The sequence below is a fragment of the Botryllus schlosseri genome, chromosome 13 (assembly GCF_051294905.1).
Source record: "Botryllus schlosseri isolate E-star chromosome 13, Bs_hap1, whole genome shotgun sequence".
NCBI lineage: Eukaryota > Metazoa > Chordata > Ascidiacea > Stolidobranchia > Styelidae > Botryllus > Botryllus schlosseri.
In genome coordinates, this window is record NC_137248.1 from 16,981,624 (window position 1) to 16,998,907 (window position 17,284).

Below are 17,284 nucleotides of genomic sequence, written 5' to 3' on the forward strand. Positions count from 1 at the left end.
GTTAGGTTACCTAATTTAAGCCTACACACAAAATCTGGTTCAATTCCAGCCAGTAACCGCTTTGCTACAGGAGATGAAAGTTTCTATTTATTATATAAAAATAAATAATAAAAAATTTGAAAATTTTCTGTTCACCCCATGAAAGTGTTAGGCTGTCTATAGAAACTATGCTCACCAAATTTGGTTCAATTCTAACCAGTGGAAGCGGAGTTATTGCCGTCGAAAAATTTGGATTTGAATAAAATAGTATTTATGGTGACCGATTCTTTGTTTATTTATTATGGTTCTGCTCACCGTAAATACTATTTTATTCAAATCCAAACTTTTCGACGGCAATAACTCCGCTTCCACTGGTTGGAATTGAACCAAATTTGGTGAGCATAGTTTCTATAGACAGCGTAACACTTTCATGGGGTGAACAGAAAATTTTCAAATTTTTTATTATTTATTTTTATATAATAAATAGAAACTTTCATCTCCTGTAGCAAAGCGGTTACTGGCTAGAATTGAACCAAATTTTGTGTGTAGGCTTAAATTAGGTAACCTAACAATTTTATCAAGTAGCCAGTACAATTTGAGAAAAAAAGTCATTTTTGAAGAGCCCTAAGCTACATATATAAGTGCTGGGGCGTATTAATTTTCTCTAAAACCAAGTCGATTACAAACTGTACAGAATACCTATAATGCTTTCTTCGGCAGCCAGTATTTAGCAGAAAGGGACGTTCAACATTGCATCCACTAAGGTACCACCGGTCATAGCAATGCAAGGCACATCCTAACAGCGTGATCGATGGCTATATATCCTGATTTTGGCTTCGTAGTGTAACATAAAAGATGTATGAACGTGTCATGTACCAGCACCACATATTCTATTCTAGAACAGGAAGAGTGTTGCTGGTTTGCGAGCCGAGTGTTAATATCAACACCTTTGAATTTCTCGGGGAATTGACTTCGTTAGAATATGTAAGTTTCTTGTGATCGTTATTTGGGCCTAATTATTTTATCTTTGAAATATGAAATTACATATCCACTAGGGATAGTGTGAACCTCTGAAAGGTTCAGGTTCGTGCGGACGCGAATCATTTTGAAAGGTTCTGCTAGAACGTGAACGTGAACCTCATGACGTCACGTGACGTCATATTGCTAAATCCAACCCTACATCTCAGTGAAGTGATACCCTATATAAGTTGTTTCCTACTTTTTTCGACTCATCGTCCCCTTATTAATCTCGACACAAATTTCCACCCCCCGACAAAAGGGGACACATAAAAGGAAGATTTATTCACCCAACTCTGATCGATGGTGAATTTACTAAAAAAGGCCATTCTTCCGAGGTGGTAGGTCAGTGGCAGAGATGAGCATGGATTAGGATTAGGATTTGAAAGAACAGGATTTGTGAAATTTTGTCGGATTTGGATTGGATTAGGATCAGACATTTTTTTCTGGGCGTATTAGGATTTGGATTCGATTTACCTATTTTCTGGGAGATCGATGTGTCGTGTGGCGAATGGCGACAAACTTTATTCAGATCAGTTAATAATGTACTTATGGTTACTAAGTTATCTTGAATCAAGGGAATCGCTGGTTGTGAAAGAAACTTTTCCAATTCCTTCCTTGCATAAATAAGCATTTTTTCTAAATTTCCAGTTAGAATCGGGTTAGGATTGGACATGGACTGGAATATGAAAAAGTTATGGATTAGGATTTGGATTTGGATTTGAAGGTTCGGATTTGGATTGGATTAGGACATAGAAATACCAACTCCGCTCATCTCTGGTCAGTGGTTCTCAATTTTTTTGCTTGTGGCACACTAGAAAAATCATAAAATGATCGCGGCACACTTACAAAAAATGTGCTTTTTGAGAAAAAATTTACGTGGTAATGCGATGGCTATGCTCCTTTATACGAACATATATGCGACTGAAACAAAGTTACATTGAATTGTTGACGACATACCAGTGATGAGCATCGGAGCGGAGTCGGAGTGGATTCGGAGCGGAGTTTTGCCGATTTTATGACAGTTAGAGCGGAGTCGGAGTTTCCTACAAATATTTTTTCGGGGAATTTCGGAGTATTGTAACTTTTGATTCCGATATCTTTGGATAGCTCTGGCCAGAATACACTATTGATTATGATTACAAGCCAAAACACAGACAGTTGACACCTTGTAAAGTTGTAATATGACAGGTAACATGCAAAAATGATAGTCAAGAGCATAAAAATCAGCCATCAGCACTGCAACTGGGGACTGGAGAGTAAACAATACTATGAGGCCAACCATATAATCACATGTACCATGTCTACCATGCAGGGCATGGTATGGTATGGTATGGTATGGAAGTATGGTATGGTATGGATCGATATTTTGGTATGGAATATGGAACAATGCAAGTATGGTATGGAATGGAAGATTTTAATCTATGGTATGGAACGACATTTCCATACTTCCATACTTTGGTGTTTTATACATTTTATCGTGATCTGTGCAAGCTTCATGAAGCGTACGTTGTTCGCTGTTCACGGAATACTATCGCTTTTATTATGTGTGAACGTGAACTACTGAACGCTGTGTAGGATCAAATACACGTTTGTGCAACGGTTTTAGGAGCACTCGGAATGACATGATTTTGTGATGTAATAATGACAACAGTAATGTTGTTGTTGTTGTTGTTAGTATTGTTCATATGGTGTTCGGCTACTATGGCCTTTCACACCAGGTCTCAAGAGTCTGATAGATCCATTAGCGTCCCAACTGTCTGTAATGTTGATCCGATATTCTATTGAGTCTAGACGCGACGTCTCCGATCATAGTCTATCATGTGACGCAATAATTGGTAATGCTGGCTACTCCAACGACCTCATTCCTTGAGTGACGAGAGCTTACAAGCAATCATGATGCAACGTACTTAATGCAGACTTGGACAACTAGATAATTCTAGTTGTCTAATTTCACTAAATTAGAGCGAAATGCCAGTAATCTAATTCTAATCTAGTTTGTGAAATGTTTCCATGCTCTAATTCTAATTTTAATCTAATTTGGAAAAATTTAGTTGCTCTAATTCTAATTCTAATCTAATTTGTCAAATGTTTCTATGCTCTAATTTTAGTTCTAATCTAATTTATTCTTTTCCTGAAAATGCCTCTTCGTCCGCGGCATTTTGCACCGAGTTAACAAGAATATCCCTCTCGCACAGGGAAATGCAGTGCCAAGGCGCCATCGCATTAATTACATACACCGCACCGTCATAGTATTTATCGTGACGAACAATAGCCATGTTGGCATAGTAGCTTGTAGTCTCCGAACAACATTCTAGTTTGGATCACAAACAGTACAGTAGCGAAGAAATAGATATAGTTTACACATGCTTGTTAACTTTCATGCCCATAACTACATCAAGTAAAAAGAGGCTGGTGGCTTTAGATCTAACCAAAGAAAATATGTTAGAGAATGAAGTGGTAAGAGATTTCGAAGCAGCGCTGGACTGCGATGTTTTCCTCATCTTAGAGCTGCTGCTTGAGAACTCGTAGGCATGACTTCAATATTAGCTTTTTTGCAGCCATGCAATAATGCAATATCGAGACAAAATGACCCACACACAGTTGAGCAACCATGTTTTAAAGCTTTACGATAGTATATACAACGCCGTGCTCACTAACATGGGCGATGGCTTGGTTACGACAAAAGAAATAATATTCAATCAAGTAAGAAGGCCTACATAGAAAACATGAAATATCTTGATCATAAACTTAATTTTATTTTGAACTATAAGCTGCGCACGATACCTGACCAGGCTTTTCAGCGACTAACGAATCGATATTGGGGATATGCGGACATGTTACTAGCTGAAAGACTATCTAATCCTAAAGATTGATCTTGTGGGAAAGCTCTAGGCCGTTTTCTAAGCGTCTCGGTCTTGGCATTGTCTGGGCCATTTTACGTCAAGGCAATATGGTCTTATCAGCTTACTCTCCAACGATGTTTCCCATGGCCGAAACCATTTCAGCTAGTGAGTAATAGTCGTGTTTGGCACAGGCGAATGAATTATTTTGAAACAACTACAATAATTTGATATTTGAAATCACTTTCAGCATTTCAAATTGTTTATTCGCGTTTTTTCCAAAATCACAAATCAGATCGTGTGCCACATGTGGCCCGCGTGTTGGTGACACCTGGTGTAGTGCAAAACGAGACAAGCTTGATGTACAGATGTTAGCCATTCTCATATTTATGAGAATGCATTGTGATTTGATGTGAACTGAGCTTGATTTTCGCTGTATTTATTTATTAATCACAATTTGGTTCAATTTTCAATTTTTTGCGAATTCGGAAATTCTAATTCTAATTCTAATCTAATTTGAAAAAACTGTGTAGCTCTAATTCTAATTCTAATCAAATTTGGAAAAAGATGTGAAGCTCTAATTCTAATTCTAATCTAATTTGGAAAAATTTAGTAGCTCCAATTCTAATTCTAATCTAATTTGGAAAATACTATTTAGCTCTAATTCTAATTCTAATGTAATTTAAAAAAGCTAAAAAATTTCTAGTTGTCCAAGTCTGACTTAATGCTCAATGTGATTGATGATTACATTTCTTCTGAAACATTATCCGCACATTTATACTATTCACATACCGAGATATCTTATTGATCATATTTCAAACGCTCTCGCATTAGGATTATAGATCAGGGAGTGGGGTAGATTTAGTTTGAAATTCTCGCCACACTATCCCCAACCAAATACTGTACTAATAATCACGCAGATCGCTGCAGTATTGATCGCCTGCAGCTGGGATATTTTATGGGTGCGCCTATATAAGCTATATTATAAATTATTTTGCGAGTATTTACTTCAAACTGGCATGTGCCTCATGCCAAGCCAATGTACCGGAAATGCGATATATTCTTATGGAGCAGGGGCGTGCAACTTCTCTAGTCAGCGTCCGGATACAGGAAAATTAAGTTTGGCGGCCCGATTGCTGAATGGATAAATTATTCGCCCATATATACAAGGAATAAATCGTATATATTGAATGTATTTTATCGACAGCAATGTCACTTCAAAGCCATTTGTCGCCGATAATGAAAATACAATGTGGATTTGAGAACAGCATCGTCATACAGGCGCCGCCATGTCTGCTTCTCTCTGATCAACTAACTCACAGTGCAATCCTTAATTAAGATTTCAAAGCGTTTGATAAGCCCCTTTACCCAAAAAGATATCAATTCATTAGGGTTGAGTACATCGTAAATGCCGATAATGCAAGTCTTCTCGCTTCGAAGAACTTACCCGTAAGCTCCACTCTCGCACGCTGCGCAGTGCGCAGACCTATGTAATAACATGCAGTCACTAAAATTTGACGTTTAGGCAAGTAGTGGGGAATCTCAGCAGACTGGGGCCGCGGGCCACATTATCATGTAAGACGGAAAACTGTCCGCGGGCAGGACAAAATCTCGTTGCGAGCCGTATGTTGCCAGTCCCTTTTATGGACGGTCCTAGATAACAATCTGCTGACTATCTCAATTTGCTCGCGAGAGCTGTAGAGTAGAGGTTCACGGCACCTCACCAATGTGAACTAAACCTCACCAAGGCAGACTCTGTGAAACTATTACCAGGAGTTAGATTCGCATCATGGCTAGTTTAAGCAATAATGACATCCAAAATATCAATAATATAGGTGCTAGAAGAGGTACTATACTTACGATATTGAAGTATTTGAAAGTATGGAATATGTATCAAGTATGGTATGGAACAATGTTGGTATGGTGTGGAAAATTGCAAGTATGGTATGGAGAGAGTAAGGCAAGTATGGAGTATGGAAAATTCTCGTTCCATACCATACCATACCATGCCCTGGTACCATGTACCATGCTTGCCACTGTTTCGGATACTTGACGAGATTCATCGGAGCATCTCGGAGTCTGAGATTGAGCTCTTCGGAGTCGGCCGGAGTTTTCCTCAGACACTAAAGTTGTCGGAGGGATTCGGAGTCTCGAAAAGCACTATCCGCTCATCACTGCGACATACCCGTATTTCGTCGTCAATTTCAAACAGTCTCTCTCGAGCAAAGCCTTTATCATTCAAGAGAAAGAAGCTATGTTCACGTAGTCATGGAGATAGAAATGAAAATGCGACCCCGATCGCTTTTGATTCGTATCATGATATAGGTCAGGATTGGAAATAAGACAAAAAAATTTGTGGAAACAGCGTTTTAAAAACAGGATGTTTCGTATATATCAATGAGCTGTTCTTCAATGAGATTGCTTGTTTCATTGCTTCAAAATGAACTGACTAGGCTACCCATCTTAATTTGTGAACAACAAATCTTGAGACGAAATATTGCAATGCAAGTTCGAGTCCAGGCAGTGTGCTCGAGTTTTACCGAGTAATTTTATGTTGTGGAGATGCTTCCCAAGGAACGTGAAACGTATCTTCGACACATAGCAGCTCAATTATATAGCGTGACAATTAACCTTCTCATCGGCAATGTCATGATTCTTTCAATTGTAATGTCCATATGTGCTTATTTATCAGATATAAAGCGGTTAGAGTGCCTTTTCCGCATGTGCTTGCCTGCGTGCCTTGATTTAAATAAATTACAAAAATATTCACGGCACACCTGACATTCTGTGGCGGCACACAGTTTGGGAATCACTGTGGTAGGGGCTCGGAAAACCGGTATCCGCGTCTACTTTCCGTTGAGTTGGTCTCTTTCGGCTATATGCAGAGTAAGCAATCTTCACGTGCATTTTATGACCAAGTTAATTAAATATATCCCACTTGACGTTCTAACATTTTCGCCCCCTATCGCCCCTAAGTCACCCTTTGGGCATTTTCGCTCCCCTGTTACTCAAAATCACCCAAGCTGGGAACTATTGGCCTATATTAATGTACACGATACCTATCGACGAATCGGCCCACATAATGCCACAATGCTGAAGTACACATTGACGTTTGAAAAGTCCCCAGATGTGTCAACTGGAGTCACCAATTGATATAATCGTCACAGTAAATCAATATCTTCCGTCGCTTTGCCAACAATTTCGACGAGGACTTGCAGGGGAATATAAGCTTACGCCTTAACGATCTAGGCCAGACCAGACCATGCATTCGACGTCTACGTTGATATTGAGCAGAGTGTCAAACGGGTTTTCATACTTGCTACCGATATAACCCCATTAACAAGGTATACAGCAATAGCCAACATCCCAATCGAATGGATTTGGTTTTTTGATACAATAAACATATGAAATCAAGAGTGACCCCGTATGCCTGCTAGATTTTTTACGTCAGACATCGATATCAATTTCATTGAACGGTTGAATAAACATCATTCGCTGAATATAACTCAGTGTAGTGTATTTTGGTCTTGATATGTTGCGTGATTGCCGGTCAAGCTCACAGCAGAGAGTCACCAAATATACACAAACGGAAAGCTTGATAATTCGAACAAACTTTTGTAACAAACTATGTAAAATCTTTGAGATTGTCAAGGTGCATTCTCGTTTAGTGTTGATTTTATACGCTGCCAGCGCCATGCATTGAGTGGCCCGCAGCTAAAATGCAATAACTTTCAACCAAATATGTTATAAGGAAGTGAAAATTGTAATATATAAATAAGTTTCACAGTGCAGAACCTATAGATAGGTTCGTTTGCGAACGTGAACCTCACGTTCACACCATCCCTAATTTCCTCATGAATTTGAAGCTGTGTAGCACACAGCTTCTCTATTCAATTCGTAAACTACAAATACAATTCTTCTTACTGTATCATTGTCAGTTATGGCATTGTTTCGTTATGGTCTTTGTTTGCGTAGAATAGTTTATCATAGAGTCTATAATCTACAAACTATCTATCGTTGATAAACATTACTTTTAGCTGTTTGTAATTTACTAATTACAATTGCTTGTAATTTCTAATTACAATCCGGTGTCAATTTACCGCCTCACTCGCGCAACAATAGTGATGACTGCGGACTGGGTAATTATTATTGGTGAATTGCTCAATGTTCATCCATCATCTCAGGTCTCAGGCGTTTTTGAATACGAGGTGGGATTAAATACCATGCTCATTATTCATTCTAAGCGTCAATAGTCGCTTGAATTTGAACTTTGAAAATTGCTACCACTAATGAAGGGGTGATGTTTCAAAAAAATGCGATGTATGACTTAGTTTTATACGGTAACACGATGAGTGATAACACATTTCGCTATTTCATTTTCTATACAACGTATTCTCATCACAGGACTTTGTATTGGCAACGCCGTGTGCATGTCCCGGGCTGTGCGACGACAACGGTCTAACGCGTCCTCTGTCTACTGCAACGCCGCCGACCCAAGATAGCGATGCGGCTTGTAATAAAATAGACTCGTGCACGTAAGACAAATCGTCAGTATCATGCATTTGGCATATGAATCATGACTAGGGCCATTTTTATATGACCTTAAAAAATCAATTATATGACTTTATTTTTGGGAAAATATGACTTTATATGACTTTATGCAAAAATCGTGTATTTTTACATGTAACCAACGTCACTCATGGAACTGACGAGTAAAACATGAACAACATAACAGTAATACGCATCCATTTTTATTTTAAACCACTTTTGTAGTATTTTCATGTAGTGTGGAATGTTTGAGTCTTTAAAGTTACGATTTGGACGTAAAAATGACTTTAGCAAGGAAAATGAGCGCTCCACAGACGCTGATGTGGGTTGACACTTTTGCAGTTTTGCATACAGCGAAATGTTATGTATTTGTAGCTCCATAATTTGTTTCACATCGTTTTTGTCCAATCGCTTCTCAATGTAATTTTTGAGCTGAAGCGGATCTTTTCCGAATTCGAGGGCATTTAGATCAGCATGAGCCTCTCTGATAGTGTGCGTTACATTTTCAGTATCAAGTTTGAAATATCGTTGTAGTGGAGGCATATTTCTGTTAACTCCTTCAGCGTTCAGCTTCCCATGCGTTGACTATTTCTTTCACTTGTGGAAGTCTCTGAACTTCGAATGACGTCCCACTTCAGTGCACAGAAGTAAAACAGATTGTGTAGCAACACAATGCAATGTGTGACCTCATAATGCAATGTGTGACATCGTAGGTCTGCGACTGTAATGTTATGTAGGCTAACCTTACAGTTTGCCTTCGTTCAATCGGAAATTGCCTTACTTTCTTAGTGCGTAATTGCTTCAATTGGCACTTTTTATTTAAAGTATACAACAATATGACTTTATAACTCAAATATGACCTAACCAGGAAAATATGACTTTATATGACTTTATAACTTTCTTAATATACCCCATATGGATGCGGTTTTTGCGTTAAAATTGATTTCACGACTTACTGATGCATAGAAAAAAATATGACTTTAATGACTTTAAATGGCCCTAATCATGACTATTGGTATTGCTTGACAGGTGCGAGATGTCCGACGGAAGTGGGATTATAAACCTTCATGGACCGGCACTCGAAGGTTCGACTCTGTACGTTGGCGGTTTCACTGTTGATGGTGGAGACGGATGGACATACAGTTATAATCCGTGTAACGGTTTCTACAGCGGTGGATACTATGATTTAGCGGTACGGAAAGTATCTTTGATTTTTCAAAAATTTCCGTGTGTCACATACATACTACACACTGTTTTTTATATAAGTCTCATAAAGGCTCCATTAGCAGGGTACAGTCGCCTTTCTGTATTGATACAATACGGCTACTGGCTGTAGTGTTACCCTATATGGTTTTAGCTACAATATCTCAATAGCAGCACGATCTGCTCGGTCAATTCTCTATATTTTAAATGATATAATATAACTTGTGACAGTGTATGCACTAGGTTCACGTGCTGATCAATTGACTCAAATGCTGTACAGTGCCGGGATATGATACGGAATAGATATGGCACACATAGGCCTACGCTTTAGCAGTCATATCTGGCATAGTCTTATAGTGACAATTGACCGTCACGTGCCGGTAACCATAGCCCTAAAAATAAAGATCAGGACGTAAAATCTATGTTATGACAACAGGTCTATCAGAGTCAAGATATACACGCAAGTTGGGGTTATGACTTGGGTGTACAATCATCGGCCGTATTCAGCCATGACAGGAGCGAAGGTACATCAATTGAATACACGGCAGCTGTAGAAGGACGGTAATTTTTGAGCAAATTATCCATGTTTTCTTTCACCCCGTTTACGATCGATCATTGACAGAATCTCGAAAGTACTACTGCTCTGTGTCCCGGAAACAATGGAACATAATTTAGAATTCGTGGGCGAGCTGTATACGGGAGAATATGTAAGATATTTTTGACATGGGTCGATTTACTATGGCGTCATGACTGTATAAGACCCAGGGATAGATATCCGTGATAAGACAAATCACAAATTCGAATTTGTTTCCGCACATGGAAAACATATTAAACCTGAATATTTGTGAAGCGTGGAAATTTCTCTCCAGAAGGCTTTCGCTACCGTTCGCACTGTTTAAGATGCATCGCAATTACTTTGGCTTCAAAGCAATACAATGTTTTTCAACAGCAGCGCAATAATCAAGTGCACATAATAGCCTTTAGTCAGTCAATACTTTGGTGCAAGTGCAAACAATCATGAACATATCCAAGAGTCTACGCCGTCACAAAATAACATTCATGAACGTTTCTAAATTGAGTACAATTAAATCATTAGTCGCCAGCCGGTTGGTCCAAAGACATGTAGCCTACTATTTTGATAGCGTGTACTGCCATGTCAGATAGTATTGATCTCACAAGCTTGATTTCTGCTACATTTTATAGGGATGACAATGACCAAAAATCTCCGCAGTGGTTTTGTTCAACTATGGCCCACCGCTTTAGTAGTTTGTCTACATAGGATACGCGTAGTTATTCTAAAATGTGACGTTCAACTTCACAGGAATTCATTTTTGCATCACCGTGCGCGTGCCCAGGAGCCTGTGATAATGACGGTGTCATTGGTCCAACACCACCGCCGAATGCCAATACATGTTCAAAAGTTGATTCCTGCACGTAAGTCTATTGCAATCACGAATCTGATTACCACTTCAGTGAAGCCGTGAGGAGTCAAAGTAGTCATGGATGATAGTCAATAGAAGTATAAAAGTATTACCGACGATTTCTACGCAATAAAACGCCGAAGGAGTCATTTTAAAGATCCACAAAATTTTATTATATTTGAAATATGAATCGCAAGCTCATAACGAGTAAGTCATTTGTAGGAGTAAGCTGCGAAGTAAAGTTTCCGGACTTTGATAATTAGTCCCAGTGACAGCCTTCAACATTGAAAGATGCATCTTCGAAAAATGCAAAATAACACATGAAATATCACTCGACAACAACAAAATTTCATCATGGTAGGTGAGAACGATTTTAGGGTAAATCGGGGGCGCTGAACTCGAAAATGGCATTGGTTTCTACAGATTGGCTCTATTTTTCAATATATCGCCGCTTATATTAAATGTTTTAGTAGGTCCGTGTGTATTGAATCCACGAAAATGTGAAAAATGTATAACACAATTAGATCGGTGGAACGAGACTGTGCTGCAATAATCTATTCTTTTCGACATATCAAACACAAAAATACCCCATTTATTTGTATTTTCATCGGATTCTCCGAATGTATTGTAATTTGAGACAATAAGCTTTCTATACCGATAACTGTGCTTGAAGTGAACAACAAATACCAGTAATTCGGTATGCCTGAACCTACAAAAAGACGACAATTCATAAAAACAGACGACATAAACAAGCAAGCAATATTTTTGTTTACCAATAAGTATTCAAATCTTCTCGTAGGGATAAAGCAATATCGGGATGTGCATTAGTGAAGTTTTTAGATGCAACTCATGTTATTACCTCAAATTAGATTGAAGTCATCTGTAGAAAACTCCTCTGTACGATTTTGATGGGGACAGATTTGCTTTAGGAAGATGTCAGTAATCAGTCATAATGTGAGCATCCCAACTATCTTGATATTTCTCTTCCATTGATTTGATTTATAGGAAAAACCTTTCACCTCGTTCCTCACTCATAGTTTCCGGGTTTTAGGGGAAGCGATGATACTGAACTTTCATGCTCATGCTTTTCCTTGATCCAAGAACGTTCGTAAATGTTATGTTCGTGCATTTGACGTTGGTATCGTTTGTCTCTTATTTGTCTAGGATTAGTAATTACCGCCAATCATTATTTCCTCGTGTGTCGTGCTTTTTATTTATACCCTGTGTTCTGTTGTCCACTGGTCTTTCGTTTAACTGAACTCTGGATCGTGTCACCTGTCTTAAGGTTATTCTGCTGATATTCGTATTGCAACCTCGTCGTTTGAGTTATTGTTGAAGCAAGATCAAGAACATACCAATTGGTGTCAGAAGTCGGATTCATAGTTATTTCTGCGACGAAGATAAAGCATGGATTCAGGCATACTGAAGCTGCTCGAGAAGCAGCAGGCAATGATGGCGAGCCTACATGAAACAATGGCAAATCAAAAAGCACAGCGTAAAGAAGAGTTGAAGCAACAACAGGCACAGCTGGAGCAGCCAAATGCTCGGCACAGAAGATTTGGACCAGCAACGAGCACAGCACAAAGAAGAGATGGCGCAGCACAAAGAAGATATGGCACAGCAAAAGCTGCAGCATGAGGAAGCCATATCGCAATTAGCGCAGAGGTTGAGTCCCGGTGCGTCAACATCTGAAGCTACTGCTCCCAAGTTTGATTCGTTTGTAAAATCAATGGAGAAATGGGACCAATATCTGCAACGATTCAACCATCACCTAGCAATTTACGGCATTTCCAACATGGAGAAGAAATGAGCGTGTCTACTCTCATGGATTGGACCTGGAACGTACTCGATCTATACGTAATTTGTTTGGTGCTGCTGATGTCAGTGCGCAAACCTTTGCCGCGTTGACTGAGAAGTTGTCTACACACTTCAAGGACTCAATTCATGTGCAAGCAGCAAGGTACGAATTTTACAATCGCAAAATGCAGCCGGGACTGTCGTACGCCGATTGGATCGCTGCTCTACGCGGAATCTCCAAGGATTGCAACTTCACATGCTCAAGAAGAGGCTGTAGAAGGCTGTGATCAGAGCTACGTTGATGAGCTAATGTGCGATCTCGTCATTAAAGAAACGTCGCACGCGGATGTGAGACGGCATTGTCTAACACAAACCAATCCATCCCTTGACGACGTTCTGAAAGTAGCCGCAACACATGTGAGAACGCTGGAAACTGATAGGGTTATCCAGGGCGAGAGTAGCGGTAAAGACACTTCCATCGTCAATAAAATGACGGGAAGTTAAGGGGGGAAATCCTTACAAATCCATCCAAGGCAACTACCCGGAAAGACTGAAATTCTGCAGCCGCTGTTTCATCGATCACCAGAGAAAAGACTGTCAATATCGACATGCAGTATGTCAGAAGTGTGGGTCTTAAAGGTCATATCAAACCCGTGTGCATGTCTGCCAAACCTAGTATCACGCAACAGGTCACATCCGTCAATTTCTGCTCAGTGCCGCTCCTCTCCTTCGACATCGATCAACTATATCGACGCGTAGGAAACCAGCTCTGGATCAACTCCAGCATCAACGGCATTCCGTTGCCGACACAGTGGGACACTGGTGCACCCTCCGCCATGGTGGGATTGACTGGGTACAAAACTTTAGGCTCTCCTAAACTCTCAGCATACCATTGGTCTTTCGTAGCGTACGGCGACAAGCCTTTGAAAGTGAAAGGTATTTGCACTGTAACCGTGCAGGTGGGTTTCGAAGTTCGAGTTGGCTTGAAATTGGTAGTTCTCGACGAACACCGTGGGCAAAACATTTTTGGTCTCGATTGGAGCGATGCTTTCTCCGTGACCGCTAAGGGAACGTCTGCTTTGGATGCAATTTCCTCGCATATGGTTAAATCGCAATCATGTAATACTATTGACATTTGTGATTCGAAAGACAAATTGGTATCTTTTCAATCCAAATTTCCTTCCGTTTTCTCTAATGTATTAGGACGATGCACCAAGACAAAGGTGACACCTAATGCCAAGCCCGTATTTAACGAGCCACGTCTTTTGCCTTTCGCAAGGCACATCGCTGTTCAAACCGAATTTAATAGATTAGTCAATCAAGGTATCCTCGAACCAATCAATTACAGTGATTGGGCAGCACCAATTGTTGCCGTCACTAAATCTAATGGATCAGTACGCATTTGTGGTGACTTCAAAGCATTGAATCAACAAATTCAGATAGATCAACATCCTCTGCCCTCCTTGGTTGAAATCCTTCACAAGTTACAGGGTGGTTGTATTTTCACGAAAATTGATCTTGCCGACGCGCAATTCCGTCTATTCCGTTATCGACGCATGTGTTTCGGAGTCGCATCTAGTCCCGCAAATTTTCAACGTTGTATTGATGCCATGATCGCCGCCTTACCCGGTGTTGCTAGTTTTATCGATGACATAATCGTTACTGGCATTGACGAGCGCGATCATTTTCGCAACTTATCGGTACTTTTTTAGCGCCTCACCGAATACGGGTTCACCGTCAACTTCGCTAAATGTGAATTTTTCAAAAGTAGTATTGATATCTTGGTCACATAATTGACAAGGACGGCAAACGCCCGTCCAACAAATCTGTTGAAGCAATCAAACAGTTGCCTAAATCTCGGTGTTCGCCAGCTACAGGCATTCCTGGGCAAAGTCAATTATTATCGCGCGTTTATTCCTAATTTCACGAATAAAGTCGCTGCCTTGTAACGTCTTCTTCAACAAGACGCGAAATTCATTTGGAATACGGACTGTGACGCAGCTTTTCGCATTCTCAAAAACGACGTAATCGACGCTACGCAGTCCGCTCATTTTGATGTAAACAAGCAGCTCATTTTGTCAACGGATGCTTCTCAATTCGGAATCGGCGCTGTCCTCTCAATTGAGCACAATGGCGAAAAGAGCTCGATCGCGCACGCATCGAAAACGCTTTCCGATTCGCAAAAATCCTACTCTCAAATAGAGAAGGAAGCTCTGTCAATCATTTACGAAGTCACTAAATCATCAATTCTTGTATGGTAGTAAGTTTACGCTCGTGACGGACCACAAACCGCTTTTAGCTATTTTCTCGCCGGACAAGAAAATTCCCGTGATTACAGCGCAACGCTTACAGCGATGGGCATTAACGCTCATGGCTTATCAATATGACATTCGCTATAAACCGACCAATCAGCACGGAAACGCCGATGGTTTATCTCGCCTAACAGAGGGTCCAGACCCTGAGTTTGACGAACTGGAAATTCGTGAAAACGCGGAGATCGTTCACGCCATTAAAGCGGCATTTCGCTCTAAAAATGATGTGGTCTCAAATTGAAGGTAAAAACGAACAAAAATTTTTGGCCGCGGCCATTTCCTTCAGAATGCCACCGTTATGGAGCTGCAATTTATTGAAATTTCTACAAGACCAGCTGCCGCGGCTGCTTAACCCGTTACATGGCACGATATCTTCATCGTCGCACTTGCTCGACGCGATAAGGCAGTCACGCAGAGAACGAAACTTAGACACATTTCCTTCATAACATCGGCTGACAACTATCTAAAATTCGTTCTCTGCGTGACTGCCTAATCGCGTCGAGCAAGTGCGACGGTGAAGATATCGTGCCATGTAACGGGTTAAGCAGCCGCGGCAGCTGGTCTTGTAGAAATTTCAATATATTGCAGCTCCATTACGGTGGCGTTCTGAAGGAAATGGCCGCGGCCAAAAATTTTTGTTCGTTTTTACCTTCAATTTGAGACCACATTATTTTTAGAGCGCAGTGCCCCTTTAATATGGCATTCGATGGCTTACCGTTAACTCGCAATGAAATTCGCGACGCGGCGCTGAAAGACAGAGCTATGGAGCTTGTGAAATTATCTGTCACTCATGATAATTGATGATTTTTCTTGGTTTTCAACTGGCAAACATTCGCTCTCTCTGCACGAAGACATAGTCATGCTCAATATTGATGGTTTTCAGCGCGTAGTAATTCCGCAGTCACTTCGCCCGCGAGCCTTACACTGTTGCACGAAGGACATTGGGGTACCGCGAAAATGTAGCAGATGGCTCGACGTTACATCGCATGGCCTTCCATTAATCGCGACATTGAAAATCTCGTGAATAGTTGCGACGCTTGCCATAAAGTAATGAAAGCGCCTGATCGTCAGTATCGTTAATGCCCAAAACGTCTGAAAGCTTTGAACGGATTCACTTGGATTTCGCAGGTCCCATAAAAATGAAATGTTTCTTGTCATCATCGATGCGCATTCGAAATATCCTTTCGTCAAAGTAATGAATGTCGGATCTACCACAACCTTGTGTGTAGTCAACGCTTTGCGGGAAGTCTTATCTATTGAAGGCTTGCCCGTAACAATTGTCACGGATGGTGGACCGCAATTCACATCGAATGAATTCGATACGTTCTGTTCGAATTTCGCAATCAGCCATATTGTATCGCCGTCTTTTCACCCTGTCTCGAACGGGGAAGCGGACCGTTTCGTCCAGACTTTGAAAGCTGGATTGATAAAAAATTGCGACGGGAAAAACTTCGCGCTCCAAACACTTCTCGCTACGTACCGATGTGCACTGCACCCGGGTATAGACTGGAAAATGCATGCTGAGATTTTACATGGTCGGCGGCCGCGCAATTTGTTGAGTTTGTGCTCGCCCTTCGATAAATCGAAACCTGTTAGGCCTAGACAATCAGTCACCCATTTCGAGATTGGTTCCTCGGCTTACGCTCGCAGTTACCGACGCGGACCAAAGTGGGTTGCTGGCGTGGTGACGGAAATACTGGGACGTGTTGTGTACATTGTCAAAACAGATCATGGGTATGGGAGAAGGCATAAAAACCAACTCCAACCACGCTTGATTTCACCTGGCAATAATACAGCCACACAGGAAGTTGCTCAGCCTCGACGGTCATATGCTGAGCAACCATTGGTTAGGAACAGGGCACAAGATCCTGCAGCTAGTCTGCTCGAGCGTTGGGCAGACGTTATCCGGTTAGAATAAGGAAGCAAACTGATTTCCTATCGGTCAACGTAAGTACTTTGTACCCTTTAACTTACAGGGGAGGACTGTTATGTTCGTGCATTTTACGTTGGTATCGTTTGTCACTTATTTGTCTAGGATTAGTAATTACCGCCAATCATTATTTCCTCGTGTGTCGTGCTTTGTATTTATACCCTGTGTTCTGTCGTCTACCTGTCTTTCGTTTAACTGAACTCTGGATCGTGTCGCCTGTCTTGAAGTTATTCT

The 17,284-nt window shown here is 40.7% G+C and overlaps 1 protein-coding gene across 1 annotated transcript in view; it reads left to right on the plus strand.

Moving 5' to 3' along the window:
- The window catches only part of LOC145453902 (uncharacterized), a 63,727-nt gene that overhangs the window by 17,501 nt on the left and 28,942 nt on the right, over positions 1 to 17,284 (plus strand). Inside the window, exons 12-17 of the mRNA XM_080331869.1 lie at positions 879 to 963; positions 8,244 to 8,374; positions 9,417 to 9,579; positions 10,027 to 10,151; positions 10,213 to 10,297; positions 10,912 to 11,024. Of these exons, the coding sequence (XP_080187995.1) occupies positions 879 to 963; positions 8,244 to 8,374; positions 9,417 to 9,579; positions 10,027 to 10,151; positions 10,213 to 10,297; positions 10,912 to 11,024 (702 nt within the window). The remainder of the gene's footprint in view (positions 1 to 878; positions 964 to 8,243; positions 8,375 to 9,416; positions 9,580 to 10,026; positions 10,152 to 10,212; positions 10,298 to 10,911; positions 11,025 to 17,284) is intronic.